Source organism: Podarcis cretensis (assembly GCF_951804945.1).
Source record: "Podarcis cretensis genome assembly, chromosome: 1".
In the NCBI taxonomy this organism is placed as follows: domain Eukaryota; kingdom Metazoa; phylum Chordata; class Lepidosauria; order Squamata; family Lacertidae; genus Podarcis; species Podarcis cretensis.
In genome coordinates this window covers 135,990,796-136,007,942 of record NC_137170.1, presented here as the reverse complement: position 1 = coordinate 136,007,942, position 17,147 = coordinate 135,990,796, and the positions used below count along the sequence as shown (strand labels likewise).

Here is a 17,147-nt window from a genome sequence, read left to right as displayed (position 1 = left end):
TGGCTTGGAGCTCAACCTTGAATTCAACTTGGGATCAGGGCTTTCCCCCCCGTCAGAACTTGCTGGAACACAGTCCCAGCCCCTCTCAGGTGGGCGCCATTGCCATCACAAGAGAACAAGGGAGGTGTTCTTGGAGAGCTCCGGCAGCTCTTTTTCGAGAAAAATAGCACTGCTTGGGATTATAGTCAGTCACAAACTGAATGTGAGTTAGCAGTGTGCTGTGGCTACAAAAGAGGGCCTGCATTGATTAATAGTTTACAAGTCACAGGAAGTGGCTTCATTCTGCCAGCAGAAGGAGACTCCCTGGACTCAGCTATACAGCTGTGAATAAAGATTTTAAATGTGTTGCAAAGTGCAATATACAGATGTGGCACTAGATGGCGACAGTGAACTATGCAAAATTCAATGTATTTTTCAAAACCTTTTTTTGAAAAAGCATTTTCACAGTGCTTTTTATATGTGTGTAAAGTTCACCACTATCTCTCAGTGAAGCTCCAAATCGAATAAATGGGTGACAAAGTGGAAAATGAGGTTCCAAGTAAGTAATAGTGGTGGTCAGTGAGGTGAGATGGAAAGGAATAAGTTAGCCACTGTGAGCCAAGCAAAGAAGAAAAGTAATTTTCCATAGGGATAGGAAAGAGGAGGCCAAAAGAAAAGACAAGGGAGAAGGCAGAGTTTTAAAGATTGTGCTTTTACCTGCACAGGACGAAGCTGCAGCAACATCATCATCATTTTGAGCATGGAGAGGAGCCAGCGTTGTGCACAGCAGAACAGCTAAAAAGGCTTCTGAGAACATCTTGGCCACTTTATCATACACCTCGCGTCCTGTCAGGACAGAGCCAACATAACAGTCTTAGATTGTGAGCTGATTAAGGCATTAGACATGGACAGTGTGGCGTTTCAAAGATTCTTTTTTCTATCTCCAAGGCAATAGTATTGAATGCCATGGAGGGGCAGCCATTACATGAGGTGACTGAGATTTAGTTTGGCTGGAGTGGGTGAGCCCTTTTATTTAATTTAAGTCTGGCAGTGCAACTTTTGCCAGGAAGAAACTACTCAAGCAGCTTGTCCTGGGCGATGCTTGTTCCATTAGCTGACTGGAATCCTTCCTGGGGAAAGGTCAGCAAGCTTAAAACATCCAGGTAAGTGGGTGAATATGGTGGCAGAGAATGGCACTGCGCAGTATTGGGGGGAGAAACCAAACAGGGGGAGGAGTTTGGGAGTTCAGCAGCCTCTGGGATAACCTGAAGTACCCTCTAGCACCCAAGTGCAATTGAATTCACTATCTGTAGCCTGCCCTGTAATTTTAAATGTGCTGTTATTGTTTTTTCCTTAATTATCTAATCACCCTACAGAAGTGTTCCTGCAGAACACTGGTCCTTGAGTGCCTGCCTTACTAGTTTCAAAGAAACTACTCCAGATTCCATTCTGTTTATTAAAAACTAGTACAAACGTACCTCGGAAGTCGAATGGAATCTTTTCCAGAAGTCCATTCAACTTCCAAAACACTTGGAAACCAAAGCGCGGCTTCTGATTGGCTGCAGGAAGCTCCTGCAGCCAATGGGAAGCCACAGGAGTTCTGTTGGATGTTTGGCTTCCAAAAATAGTTTGCAAACAGTAACACTCACTTCCAGTTTTGCAGCGTTCGGGAGCCAAAACATTCGAGAAATAAGCTGGTCGAAAACCACAGTATGGCTGTATACAGTATATTTCCTTTACAAAGGACTTTAGTGATGTGAATATATTTTGCTGGCTATAAGAGAGAAAAACTGGAGGAATTACACTGCAAGCCCAAGGAGAAAATGACTATACGTGTGCAGGATTGCACCACTAGTGAAAACTACCAGATATTCAGCCTCGATCTTAAGCATTTTTCTGCTCACAATAAACATAGATAAATCTTAAGGGTTTTAGGGATCTGACCAAGATGCATTTTAACCTTTCAGGTTTAAATCAGGTCCCTGATTCAACCTGTCCCCTCCTTCCTGAGGCTGGATAGCTCTGGCCATCTTTGCTGACAGCCTTCGGGTTCTCTGGCATTGGAGAGTTTGCAGGCCTGAATACTGAAGGCCCACAGTTCTTTGCTTTAGCTCCCTAAAATCACAGTAGCCTTATCACACCAGGTTCCCAGAAGTGCACTGTTTCTGTGTTCTAGGTTTTATTTAAGTTACACCATCTTAACAGTGTGACAGCAGATTTCAAAGAAATGTGGGTCTTAAAACACGCACTCTCTCTCTCACACACAAACACACACACACCTGGCAGGCAAACCTAACTAATGCTAATGTATTACATTTCTCTGGTCGTTGAAATGTGGCAACCTTAAACAACTTAGCAAAATTATTATAAGTGACGGGAAGGGGTGAAAGGCTTTGATTAATGATGTGGTTAGAAACACGAGAGAGTTTTCTCACACACCTGTTCCATACCCTCCAACATTTCTCTGATGAAAATAGGGGCACCCCAGACCCGCTCTGGGGGAGACAGGTACCAGTGAGAGATGCTCAGACTACAAAGTGGCCAGTTCAGACACAGAAAGATGCAAAAAGTGAGTTACGGTGGTTGCCAAAATGGAGATCCTTCACCTGACTTTTCCAGCGAATATGTCTTTTTCCTTATTACAGAACTGGGCTCTCGAATGTTTTCTCCAACATTGTGCATTAATGGATATTGTACATGAAGATTCAAGTTCTCCTTTAGCTTCCCTCCAATTTTGCTTTCTATGTGAATGCTGCCTCAGAAAACGCTGCATTTAACTGAAAGTTCTGGTGCATTTTTTCCTCTGGCTCCCAGTTTACTTGGTTGTGTGCTCCCAATATTGGGCAAAGCATCATCTGTTGCAGCACTGGAAGAATCCAGGCCACAAATCCAGGTAAGGAAGAGAAAACCAAAAGCAGCCAGTGTCTCCCTTTCCCCAGACTTGGCTCATGGTCTATGCATGGAAGAGAAGAGCCACGACTTCATAGTCTCATCTAAGAGTGAAATTCCCAGACACACAACCAACACAAACTTCTGCCCCTCCTCCCCACAACTTTGGGGTGCTGCTCGTGTCTCTAAATTACACATCCTACTGAGGAACACAACAGTTCACAATTAGGCTGCAATCCGAGTAAGTCCTAGTTGACCAAAAAAGGACTTACTGTATCTATATGATAGCACTGTAAGTTAGAGAGAGATGTCAAGAGTCTCTTGCAGCAACGAAGGAGAAAAGCCATTCTTTTCATTAGCAAAGAGTCTTAATTAACTCCAATCTAGACATGCCATAGACAACAGAAGAAATGCTGTTGCTAGTTTCTGCTAAATCTGCCTAATATCTCTGGAGAACAAAATATGCCTGTTAGCGAGTTACTGCGGTGCTCAAAAACACACGCCCTGCAATCTGCTGGCCAAAGGCACCAGATCTCAGGCAAAACCAGGGAAGCCACGAAAGCCAATTTATGAATTCCGCCTTATAGGTGCACGACTATCGAAACGGATAACGTTGCCGTGCCAATGTTGGAAGGAGAAAAGTGTCTGCGCTTTGAAGAGCAACAGCTGTTTTCTAGCCACGTAGAAATCAAAGACCAGCGCAAGCATTTCATGACATTCATCGCCTATTGTTACTCGAGGTGACAGCACCTCATCCTTCCCAGGTGCCTTTGGTCCTGCGCTTGCTGTGCTGGGGCTGCTTGGATCAGTGCAACCCCCCAGACTTGCCCGCTATTCCTGGCGCGGCTGCCTCCTCCTTTCCCTGGCGCGCCCTCGCCGCCCCAGCCCCGTCGAGCTTCGCCCGCGCTCCTCCGCGCTTCCCCAGCAGGAGCCGCGGGCGAAGGCGCGCCGGCGGGCGAAGCTGCCGTCCGCTTACCTGGGGATCCGACTGGCGGCAGCTCCTGGGCGCGGACGAAGGGCTGGCGCGCGTTTCACGAGGGGCGCTGCATCTTGGGCAACAGGGGCTCCTTGCCGTCGCTTGACTCGGGAGTGGAGAGAGGGAGCCCTCCGGGCGGGGCGCGGGCGCCTGGCTCCGTCCTGCCTCTTTCTCCTCCCCCCGGAGGAGCAAGCGCGACCCGAGGCAGCGGCCACCCGGCGGCGCTGTGGCTCCACCATTCGCGCTCGAGGGCGCGGACCGTTCCCGGGTCTCCAGCTCCGGCTGCCTCTTGCGCAAGCGAAGCTTCCCCAGGGAGCCCCTTCTCGTGCCTTTCCAGGGCGCCCTTCGCCAACGCGGTGCCCGCCCGCCAGGGGCTTGGGACCCCCCCACCCGACGGGTCTCCCAGCAGCGTTTAGAAAAATCACGGAAAGGGGGAAGACAAAAGTTTTTCAAACACGTCACTTGTTCAAAGTACAATCTGTGCCATTGTAAACTAGCAGCCCACCGCCCCCTTCCCAAGGCCAGCTGGCAGCACTGCCATCGCGGACGGAAGGAGGCGACGTGGGCTTTGGTGAACCTGCCAAGGAACTTGGTATCCAGGCAGTGGCGTAGCGTGGGGGGGTGCAGGGGGGCCGGCCTCACCGGGCGCAACATCTGGGGGTTAGGGTTAGGGGGCGCAAATCCACGGGTTAGGGGGCGCAAATTACTTGCCTTGCCCCTGGTGCTGACAACCCACGCTACGCCACTGTATCCAGGTCACCAGTTATTCTAAATTTCTCAGAACGACACTTTTCATGGTGTCTGGAATTGATACTGATTGTATTTTTGAATCAGTTATATAGATTTTCCTCTAGTCCAGATTCTCTTTACAAGGATGTTTGGTGACTCTAGAAAGGGGTAGGAGTGAAATCGGAATATTTTGATAGGTTTTGCTTTCTCGCTCCCTGCTGCTTGCTTTTCAAATAAGGACGGTTGGCTGAACCATTTCTGAGATTTCCCTTTTTCTCACCCAAAGAGGAGGAGGCCGCTTTGCATAAATTTCTCCAAATATTTTCCATCATTTGTTTGTAGTGGCTGCTCTTTCTCTCTCTCCCCAACCCCCCCATGTTCTGACCTGGTTGCAAACACAATTTTTTCTGGTGATTGAATAAATATTGTTTTCCAGTATTTTGGGACTGTGCTAATCTCAAACCGGCTGGATTCTAAAGAACCCCTGGCAGCATTCTTTGCTCGGTCCGGCTGCCACATTTAGGGGAAGGGGTTGAAAGAAAGCATGTGGGAAATCATTCCTCAGAACTGAAACTTCTATCATCCTGTGGCCAAGTGCAAATGCTTGTGAGTATTTTAGTGCATATCAATTGTTAGTTCAGAAACACAAGTTAGGAAAAATAGGAAGCTAATTTATACTCATATATAATTTATAATTCTGGTGCTGGAGGAGACTCTTGAGAGTCCCATGGACTGCAAGATCAAACCTATCCATTCTGAAGCCTTGTGTCTAGAGGGAGGTCAACACAAGTTAGAGACCGTTGCCTGAGTGAGATTTCTTCTATGTTGGTTATACATCTACCTCACATTAGACAAAGATCCTCTCTTTAGCGAAGTCTTGTCAGACCCCTTTCTTTCCCCAGGGCTACAACAGTTTAACATAAAGGTACAGTGGTACCTCAGGTTAAGAACTTAATTCATTCTGGAGGTCCGTTCTTAACCTGAAACTGTTCTTAACCTGAAGCACCACTTTAGCTAATGGGGCCTCCTGCTGCTGCTGTGCCACTGGAGCACGATTTCTGTTCTCATCCTGAAGTACAGTTCTTAACCTGAAGCACTATTTCTGGGTTAGCGGAGTCTGTAACCTGAAGCGTATGTAACCTGAGGTACCACTGTACAGCAACTTGGACTGTCAATGGAACTTTTGTGATCGATGCCCCCACCATCTGCCAAGGCTATAATAAAAATTAGGTTGAACGTTAGGAACCAACAGCAACAGCAGAGAAAACATGTTCCCCTCTTTACTTTCAACTTTCTTGGGCTTATGAAACTAATCACAATTATCTTGAATTTCTGCTTATCCCTCAAGAAAGAGGGGCATTTTCGTTGGCCGGGTTTAATTCAAATCCATCAAACCTCCTTTGGGGTAGGTTCTTGAGAATGGTGGAAGGAGAAAGAATTTGCCCATGTGAAGACCACCTGCTGGAAACTCTTACTCATATGGTTCTTAAATGTAAACTATATGCTGATCTCCGCCAGCAGTTTCTAGATCAACTCTACATCCCCAAATGGAAATCATAGTTGGAGGTCATACATTTTCTATTACTGGGGAATGATCAGGAGCTCACCAGGTTAGTGGCTAAATATCTTTATTTGGTTTTTTGTTGCAGAAACACATTGCAGACGTCTGATCTCCCTGGAGACCTAGAGCTGTAACATTAGACTGTTTTGCCTCTTTTCATTTGACAAATGTTTTGTGACGTTGGGGAGGTGGTAATTCTGTATTGATTTACTATGGATGTTTATATGCGATGCCAATAAAAGGTTTGAGGATGATGATGATGATGATGAAGGAAATCAGCCCTGAGTGCTCACTGGAAGGACAGATCCTGAAGCTGAGGCTGCAATACTCTGGCCACCTCATGAGAAGAGAAGACTCCCTGGAAAAGACCCTGATGTTGGGAAAGATGGAGGGCACAAGGAGAAGGGGACGACAGAGGACGAGATGGTGGGACAGTGTTCTCGAAGTGACTAACATGTGTTTGACCAAACTGCGGGAGGCAGTGGAAGGCAGGAGTGCCTGGTGTGCTCTGGTCCATGGGGTCACGAAGAGCCGGACCCGACTAAACAACTAAACAACAACAACAAATTTATACCGAATCAAACCATCAATCCACCTGGCTCGGGATTTTCTGCACTCCTTACAACGGGGTGATAGAAGAAAATGTCCCTGAAAATGGAGGGGCAGGGAAAAATATTCTGTGAAGTTCCAGTGACTGGGTGGGTTTGGCTGAGGCACAACAACTCTCGGGAGCCGAGGTGTCTTTGGCCCCCTCAATACTTGTTTGAAGGGCCCCCAGTGCACATCATGCATGTGTGACACATCACAGCTTCGCCAGAAATGAAAAGGACATTGCTAACACCTGGCAGAACCTGTTAATTCAGAAACCCAAAATCTGGGGAGAGGTCTGGGATCCTAATGGATATTTTCCAGGGGCTTCTTACTGAAGCTGCAGGTTGCTCACTCAGCCTGTGCTATTTCTTGTGCTGTTGCTTGACAATGGCTCTTCCTGTGTAATTGATTCCAATGTTTATATATATATATATAACCAGCAGGAGGCAATAAATATTATATCTGGACAGCTTTTCAGACATTGGTTGCATCCAGATTGTCTAGTCTATTGACCTGTGAACCACCCTGAGACCTGCGGGTTTAGGGCACTATATAAATTTAATAAATTATGATATTTTCTTAAACTAGAAGCATGGGGCAGGCATGTATTCCCCTGCCCACCCCCATCTCCACCTGGAGTGCTTTCTTCCTGGTTTGCCTTGATCCATTATGTCTGAACTCTGGCAAAGATGAAGCCTCATAGCCAACGGGCAAGGGAGGGACTGAAGGGGCAGGCAGGGAGCGCAAGAGCCTGGTATTCATTCTTCCAGTATATAAAACTTGGCTTATCACAGAATCATAGAGTTGGGAGGGACCCAGGAATCTCAACTAGATCATACATGGCAGATGGTCAGCCAACTTCTGTTTAAAAACCTCCAAGGAAGGAGAGTCCACCACCTTCAGAGGGAGACTGTTCCACTGTTGAACAGCTGTTACCATCAGAAAGTTATTCCTGAAATTTAGTTGGAATCTCCTTTCTTGTAGCTTGAAGCCATTTATTCAAGTCCTACCCTCCAGAGCAGGAGAAAACAAGCTTGCTTTATCTTCCATGTGACAGCCGTTAAGATATTTGAAGATGGCTGTCATATCTCCAGTCAGTCTCCTCTTTTCCTCTTACCCAACTCCTTCAACTGTTCCTCATAAGGCTTAGTTTCCAGTTCCTTGATGATCTTGGTTAGCCTCCTCTGCACGTTCCAGCTTGTCAAGATCCTTCTTAAATTGTGGTGCCCAGAATTGGACACAGTATTCCAGGTGTGGTCTGACCAAGGCAGAATAGAGTGGGACTATTACTTCCCTTTGATCTGGACACTAGACTTCCGTTGATGCAGCCGTTGCTGCTGCATCACACTGCTGACTTGTGTTAATCTTGTTGTCCGCCAAGACCCCTTGATCCTTTTCACATATGCTACTGGCCAGCCAAGTGTTCCCCATCTAATATTTGTGCAGCTGGTTATCCCTGCCTAACATGTTTATAACTTTGGATGAGAAAACATAGTTCATTTTGAACTATGGAGCAAACCTCCCTTGACTTCCAGGTGTATCACTCTGAGTCAGTCATTTGGTGACAATTTTTTAGCTTTTGGGGAGGGCAAGGGATTTAAAGTCTGTCCAGTCTCGAGAACAGGGTTGGGCCTGATCCTCCTTCCTCTTTGGCATTTCCACCAATGCTCAGCAAGGTAACGTTAGCTGTGTGTTTGGCCTGTTCTTGTGCCTTTTTGCATGGCACCAGCCTTGCCTGGTTGGCTGTGCTCATCATGACTGGAACGCACTGCAGTGTTTGCTTTATTTTCTAGTCACCAGAGAAACCAGAAGGGGAATCTTGAAATCAGTTTCCCAAGAAATCCAACTGGACGGATACCACAGGATGGATTTCCTTCTGTTCGCTTTGGCAACGATGCCTTGAAAGAGGAACATTTTTCTTAACTCGCTTTTCCTCCAGGCACCTCCCAACATCGTACCCACACCCACCCAGCCACCCACGGGTAATATTTGTGCACTTTCCCCCTTTACACTAAGCTTTTGACTTTGCTCTGCATGACTCAGATGCCACACGCTAGAGAAACCTTTTTTGGCAATGGCTTCAGAGAAAAGACAATATTTCTGCTGTTAGGTTTTTGTTGGTTGAATGAGTAATGCTACCTCTGTGCACAGTGGTGTGTGTGTGTGTGTGTGTGTGCGCGCGCGTGTGTGTACCAGAGACCAACTCTTTAGCAACAAGTAAGTGGGCAGTAGGGGTGGTGTTAATTATTGCATTAGCCAGAATTCAATAGTCTGGGAAAAGAGGGGGCTGCTGTCTACAAAAATAGGTAGCAGGGCACTGTTCTGAATACAGTACAAATATGTGGGTTTCTGAGTGCTGTGGCTGGAAGGAAACCATATGGACTGGAAAGACTGTGAACTTTCCATTGTTCCCTGAGGAACAATGTGGTTGTTGTTCCTGAGGTTGTCAATGCAGCTGCAATGAGGAGTATAAAATTTAAAAATGCACATTTGAATCATTTTTGCCATCTTGTTTTACCATGTTCTTAATACAGGGTGAATTCAGACACCAAGAGGTGACTTTCAGTAAATCACACCATGCCATAGATATGTGGAACCTGTGTAAGCAATGCTAAAATTTATCCCTTTCAGCCAGTTGATGGGTACTCAGTGAAGAATGGATCTTGAACTTCATTCTTCCATGAAGTGTCTGCTTAAAAAGCTATGAATGTGAATGAACCCCTGCATGTGGATCTGAATTGCCCTACATCCTTTATTTTGGCATTCATTGGAATTAAAGGAGTGACAGGAATGAGCAGCATGCAGTATTTGTGCTGCCTTGACAGCCCATAGCAGAAACAGGACAGGATGATCACAATGTCTGACTGTCAGTTTGAAAGTAAACTGGGGTCATCCATAAATAAGGGAGTAGTTTCTATATATGCATATACCGGGCAAAGGAGATGCGGGTGACGCTGTGGCCTAACCACTGAGCTTTTTGGGCTTGCTGATTGGAAGGTCAGCGGTTGAAATCTGTGTGATAGTGATGAGCTCCTGTTGCTCTGTTCTAGCTTCTGCCAACCTAGCAGTTCGAAAGCATACCAGTGCAAGTAGATAAATAGGTACCTCTGCAGCGGGAAGGGAAACAGCATTTCCATGTGCTCTGGTTTCCGTCACGATATCCCATTGAGCCAGAAGCGGTTTAGTCATGCTGGCCACATGACCCAGAAAGCTGAATGTGGACAAACACCTGCTCCCTCAGCCTGAAAGCGAGATGAGCGCTGCTCATCCAGGGGTCCTTTACCTTTATACTGGGAAAAGTGTGAATAGAAATGTATAAGTGAAAATAATATACAAAATTGTGTTTTTAAGGGGAAATTTTAAAAATGTATATTTAGCAAAATTGCATACAAAGATATGTACATGAAGCGTAAGTAGCACTCAAAGGATGGTGAATTTTCATTGACACACCTGCTAAAATGCAGTGCCAATGCAAACCCCTTTGTCATCCTGGAGCAAACCTTGTTGAAGGTGTGCTTCAAAGAAGTTCATCCCCTGATGCCATGGTGAGTGCCACCTATCTGTCAAATTCAACCTGCAAAGGATACGGAAGATTCAGACCTGGGGTCGGGGGGGGGGGAGTGTTTCCCACTCCTGCACAAAGGTCTGAAGAACAGCCGGCACACCTGGAGTCATTGGGTTTCCATTCACATCCATGTCCCCCTCCCTCCAGTCTCCTGTAACATCTCACCCGTTCAATCAAACACTTCAACACAGCTCTTATGTTTGAGACCCCATTGGATGGACTCCTTAACAACGAGGAAGATTCCATATAAACATTCCATTAACTTATTTCTCTAATTTGTGGCTCATGCTCTGGACCAGCCTTTCTCAACCTTGGGTTCACAGACGTTGTTGGACTACAACTCCCATCATCCCTAGTTAGAAGGACCAGTGGTCAGGGGTGGTGGCAGTTACAGTCCAGCCACATCTGAGGACCAAAGGCTGAGAAAGGCTGCAGTCTAGTGGGGTCAAGTAGGCCTCACCACAAAGGCTTGGGCTCTTCAGCTGGTGGGTTTTTTTTTTTTTTGCTGTATTCAGGAGATTACAAACAGTTGTGTCCTGTGCATCTCTTCTAATTGGCCATGTTTCTTTAATCTTGAAAGGAGGGAAATAATTTTTTTTATTATCATCCTGGTTACAAATTTCTACATTCCAGAGCTTTTTGTTGTTCAGCCAAAGAAATAATGATTTCAGCAGTGCTGCGATGATTTAGTAAACCAAAGAAGGAGTTGTCACATGGCTACACAGACCTAAGGTAACACATTGCGGTTCAAATGCTCTCTAGAATTTTGCAATTCCTTCAGAATATCAGGGAAATCTTAACAGCCATTTCCAATATTATATTGTACTCCTCACATTTTGAAAATGTTCAGAGAATATTGATCCAAAAATGGCCCTGGGCACAAAGTCTTCTTAATGTGAGGGTGTTCAAATACTGCATGTGAAATTTGAGAGGTACAAATTGTCCTGCAAACTCAGACACATGCCTAAAGTCTGTGCATTTTGCTTCCCTACATGAAACTTCCTTTAAAAAAACATAAGAATTCAAATCATGGGTAATGGAATGTGAAAATTTGCCTTGGACTTTCCTTTTGTTGCAAATAAGGTATGACACCTAAATTCTTCTTTGTTGGCATCTGGTGAAAAGACAGCCTGTAATTATTTCAGAAAGCTCAACATTAGGAAGGATTAAACTGCTTTTTCCTGTCAATGGCATATGAGATCCATTAACAAACCACTACGTTAGTTGTATTTGAATCCTACCAACTAGTGTGGTGGTCTGACTCATCAGATGACAGAGACAGAATTATGAGGTGGTCAAAGTCTATGGTTTCCTTGGTTTTTATTTTATTATCAGTCTTAGGGATGTTGTTGCCAGATGTCTTTAAAATAGTTTTGGCTGCCAGTGTGTGTTTGGGGTGCTTGCGGACAATGTGATCTGGGGCGCTGAGTGTGTTTTGTTTACATGGCCATGCTGTGTTGTGGGATTCATGTGAGAGAATACTAAGAATTTGGGGAGACAAATTTCTTTCCCCTGTAGAGGCAGTTCAGAAGGTAGAGCACTTCTGTAACATTTGGCCCAGCCCTCAGCAGGAGGCAAGATGTGGCAGTCTGCATCAAATCAGATGAAACTGCACACATTGCAGTAATCTAGCTCTGACGCTACGGAGGAATGGGTCACAGCTGGGAGACATATAGAGAGCTGTTAACCAAAGTAGAACATATTAGGTGAAACTGAAAGATTTTGAAGAGATAATGGATTTATTAAGGGATTGGTTACAGTTTCACCAATTAAATGATATTTTCAAGACAGGCAAAAAGAAAGGTTTTAGTTATGAGATCTCAAGATTTCAAAAAAATCTGTTAGAAAACAATATAGAATTACTCTCAAAAATGTATAGATTGCTCTTGGAACGGTATACGAAAGATGAACAGAACAGATAAATCCGTAATGATACACTGATACTCAACTTTTAGACTGGGAAAGGTTACGGAAAACTGATTTGAAATTCTCGGCATGTTGCATGCTGAAAGAAAACTATATCAAAATGATGTACAGGTGGTATTTAACTTCTAGTAAGTTAGCAAAACTGTATAAGACAAGTACAAATCGTGCTGGAAATGTAAAGAAAAAGAAGGTAACTTTTAGCATATTTGGTGGTCGTGTAAAGTAATTAAAGCATTATGGGAAATGATATATAATGAATTGAAAAAAATGTTTAAAATTACTTTTATTTAAAAAAAACCCCCAGAAGATTTCTTATTAGGAATTGTAGGTACCAATATCCCAAAGGAGCAGAAAATACTCTTTTTTCTTCTTCTTCTTTTTGAATCCCCGCCACGGGGTGAGCTCCCGTTGCTCAGTCCCTGCTCCTGCCCACCTAGCAGTTCGAAAGCACGTCAAAGTGCAAGTAGATAAATAGGTACCGCTCTGGCGGGAAGGTAAACGGCATTTCCGTGCGCTGCTCTGGTTCGCCAGAAGTGGCTTAGTCATGCTGGCCACATGACCCGGAAGCTGTACACCAGCTCCTCAGCCAATAAAGCAAGATGAGCGCCGCAACCCCAGAGTCGGCCACGACTGGACCTGATGGTCCCTTTACCTTTACCTTTATTTCTCCTTAGACATGCAACTTAGAAATGTGAGTATTACGTACAATGATTTGCTGGAGGACATTCATTGCAGCTCCTTTCCATTGTAAACTCTCTCCTGGCTGCTTAAGATGGTCTCCCTGTCTAGGTTTTCCCATCTGTGGGGCAACTTTGAGAAAAAGAGGGCCAAAGCCCAGCCATACTGCGAAACATTTTCCAAGTGGAAGGGTCAGAAGATCAGCAGAAGCCACATGGGCGGTGCGCCACTGCGAGGAAGGTCATGCCATCAAACAGCCAAAGAGCAGGTGCAATTGTGTGTGTGGGGGGGGGAGTGGAAAATGGTGGAGGGGAGAGGAAATAGGAATGGTGGGTGGGCATCCGGATGGGAAGGGAATCAAGGGATATGCACCAAGGCAGCCGCTAGTAGCTTGGGAACAGGTCAGGGCAGAGCCGGCCCACACGGGAGGTGGAATGAAGCACCTGCCTCAGGCAGTGGAAGCACAAGAGGTAGCACCCCACCCACCCCTCCACTTCAGCCACCACCAGAACTGCCCCTTCTCACCAGCCAGTGTCCAGCATTGCCACTTGCTCTAGGTGGCTTCTGATGACCATCACACGGCACCATTGGACCTCTGTGCCCAGGGCACCCTTGAGGAGCGCCTGCCCTGGGGCCCAGAAGCTGCTGAGGTTCTACTCTAGAGTAAGTGGAGTAGGAGGGGGGTGAAGCCCTTTTTGTAGGGATGGACTTAGGAGGTGACACTGGGGCAGCCGCTTTCTAGTTCTCTGAATTCCTTGTGTTTGGGGCAGAGCCGTAGCTAGGTGATCTTGCGCCCCTGGCAAAACCGTCCAGATTGTGCCCTCCAGCCACAGACAAATTGGCTCTTATTTCCACCTCTCCATTCAATTCACCTTCTATTTAAAACCATTTATTATGAGGCAATAATCAATATTTATCGTGGACAAATGGTGGAGGGGACATTTATGGACACATTTTTAGCTGATTTTGCATGCCTCCCATTGCCTGCGCCCCTGGCGGGGGCCCACCTCACCACCCCCTAGCTTCGGCCCTGGTTTGGGGGCATGTTGACCTGATGCTGGAGGACTCAGCTGAAAACAGACTATGAAGAGGCTTTCCTTGCAAGATGAGGCGTCTGGTTCCCCATACCCCGACCCATGCAAATAAGAGACTAATGAGGCTGGTTTTTTGGGTCAAAACAGGCCACAACTTTATTGAATACAGATGAAAATGGTTTTGTTTGGGCAAGGGGCAATCAAAATACTTCCAGCCCACCTGCCAGAAGTGACGCATGGTCAACCCAGGTGGGGGTTCCTAAGATTTACATCAAATAGGGTGACCCCCACAGGGACCACCGTCTGGGGGAGTGCCTTCAGCCCTGGCTCCCCCAGGGCACATGGACATGGCCACTCGGATTGCCCCAATGCCAAACTAGTTGTGATGGTTGCTATGAGGTAGGCAAGACCACTGGGTTGGTGTCAATTAGCCCGGCGAGCAAATTCCTACCAGCCCCTTAAAGAACGGTGACCACCGTAGCCACAGCAAAGTCATTGACTATCAGCTTAAACCGAGGGTGAGTGGGCAGAAGAAAAATCTGGTGAAGAAACAAACAGGTGGGGGCTGCTTAAATGGGCAAGAGGTGGATCTGAGGGAAGCCTACCTGCTCCGTCAGCTCTGCCCCCTGGCACAGCCTGAGTCCCCAGCCTGCACCCCATCAGGCAAATCTGGGTGCAGGCGAGATCCAGTTCCCGATATCCAGAGGGGCTTAAGCCTCTACCGCCTACCAGGAAGGGCACCACTGTTCCAGTTCCCTCGTCAGGGCCCCAGTGAAGCCTCTGCCGTCCTGCAATGCTGCCATGCCAAGGGGGTGAGCAGACTTCCTTCCCTCTGCCCTTTGGATCCCCATCACAGTGCAGACTCTTGCTGTGAGTGCTTTTTCCTTAGTGCTCTATTACAAAACTCCACCCGCGAAACTTATTTGTTAGCAGATATGGCTAGAATTGCAGCCATGTGGTGGGTCATTAACTTTGTCTTTAAGGTACCAGCCTTGTCTGTCTTAAAATGGCAGGAATATAATAATAGAGGTGACTCCAGCTGGGGAAAGAATGCATCTTCTTTGGAAATGTAAACACAATTTCCCCTCTAATATTTATTCTCCTCTGAAAATCACATGAATTCAGAGCCTTATTTTCTTTATGGTTTAGGAAACAGAACAGGAAGTATATCCTGCAGCCATTCTGAATATGCATGTGCTATTTCTTTTTATGTAGGAGAGGTCCACGAAACATTGTACTTGAATAAGGATGAGGTTCTAGATGCACATCTGAGAGTTGCAAACAGTCTTGCCTGGAGCTGCTGTGGGTGAAAGTTTACAGCTGGTAACACTTTACCAGCTTTCTGTTTTTTTTCCCAAGTCCCCCCCCCCCCCCCCCCGCTAAGCTGAGCCCAAGCGCTGGGGACTTATTGAAAAGTAAGATACGACACCACATTCATTTCTGAAATCGCCATGGCATCATCTGACTCAGCCATTTCATGCAATGAAAAGTGATTGCATGTGGTGATACTTATACACATGTGATCATCTGGGGATCACGGGTTTGAGCCCCACGTTGGGCAAAAGATTTCTGAATTGCAAGGAGCTGGACCAGGTGATCTTCAGGGTGGCTTCCAACTCAACAGTTCTATGATTCACCTAGAAACATCCTTTGTGCATTAGCAATGCCAGCAGCATTGTGTTCTGTTTTGGTGCCTGGGACAGGGAGAATGTGTCTCTGCTCCTTGATCTGTCTGCAGCTTTTGAAACCATTGGCCATACTATCTCCCTGGACCAGCTCTGTGGGATGGGCATTGGGGCACTTCCCCTCCCCCCTCCCCGGTGGTTCCATTCCAACTGCAAGGCCCTGTCTGGAGAAGACAGCAGAGAGACTATGTCAGCCCCACAGCCCTTGTGCTATGGTGTGCCACAGGACATGATATTGGCACCAGTGCTGTTTAACATCCACCTGAAGCTGTTGAGAGTGGTCATTAGGAGTCTGGGGGCAAAGTGTCCTCAGTACACAGATGATGCTCTGCTCTTTTTCTCCATAGCATCTAACTCAGAAGAGGCTGAGAATGGTCTGGCTGCAGCTGTGAAATGGATGAGGTTGTGGAGGCTGCCTATACTCTGTGAGACCAAGGTAAAAGTGCTGGTATTAATTTATAAGGCTTCCTTAAGAAATAGGGTCCAGGATACCTTAAGGACTGCCTGGTCCCCAATATCCCTGCTTGATCATTGAGGTCCCCAGGGGAGTCTCTGCTAGTGTTCTTCCATGGTTCAGATACATGGCTTATAACAACTGGAAGCTGCGTGTTCAGTATTGTGGGCCCAATCCTGTGGCACTCCCTCCTGGCTGAGATTAGACAGGCCTCCTCTCTGCTGAACATGAGGTGCTTGACAGATACCTTCCTTTTCCAGCAGACATTCCCAAGGTACTTTTCCATTTCTAGGATGAACTTTCATAGTTCTTAGTCTCTATATGGTTGTAAAAAAATTTTTATGTATCACACTTAGAAATTCTGATTATTTAGCAGTACTGTATATAAATAAATACCTGAAATGAATGAATGAAGGAATAAATTTAATAATAGGTACATGCGCTGGATTATGGAGAAAGCTAGAGAGTTCCAGAAAGACATTTACTTCTGCTTCATTGACTATGCAAAAGCCTTTGACTGTGTCGACCATGGCAAACTATGGCAAGTTCTTAAAGAAATGGGAGTGCCTGATCACCTCATCTATCTCCTGAGAAATCTCTATGTGGGACAAGAATCTACAGTTAGAACTGGATATGGAACAACTGACTGGTTCAAAATTGGGAAAGGAGTACGACAAGGCTGCATTTTGTCTCCCTGCTTATTTAACTTATATGCAGAATTCATCATGCGAAAGGCTGGGCTGGATGAATCCCTAGCTGGAATTAAGATTGCCGGAAGAAATATCAACAACCTCAGATATGCAGATGACACAACCTTGATGGCAGAAAGTGAGGAGGAATTAAAGAACCTTTTATTGAGGGTGAAAGAGGAGAGTGCAAAATATGGTCTGAAGCTCAACATCAAAAAAACGAAGATCATGGCTACTGGTCCCATCACCTCCTGGCAAATAGAAGGGGAAGAAATGGAGGCAGTGAGAGATTTTACTTTCTTGGGCTCCATGATCACTGCAGATGGTGACAGCAGCCACGAAATTAAAAGACGCCTGCTTCTTGGGAGAAGGGCAATGACAGGCCTAGACA

At 46.1% G+C, this 17,147-nt stretch overlaps 1 protein-coding gene across 2 annotated transcripts in view; it reads right to left on the bottom strand.

The window, feature by feature from the left end:
• COL6A2 (collagen type VI alpha 2 chain) overlaps window positions 1-3,991 on the bottom strand; it is a 44,146-nt gene extending 40,155 nt beyond the window's left edge. Inside the window, exons 1-2 of one of the 2 annotated variants that reach the window (XM_079977058.1) lie at window positions 3,845-3,991; window positions 697-825 (exon numbers count right to left, since the gene is read on the bottom strand). In XM_079977058.1, the coding sequence (XP_079833184.1) occupies window positions 697-796 (100 nt within the window). In that variant the 5' untranslated portion in view covers window positions 797-825; window positions 3,845-3,991. The remainder of the gene's footprint in view (window positions 1-696; window positions 826-3,844) is intronic. The other variant, XM_079977057.1, reaches the window with a different exon arrangement.
• Window positions 3,992-17,147: the final 13,156 nt, after the last annotated feature.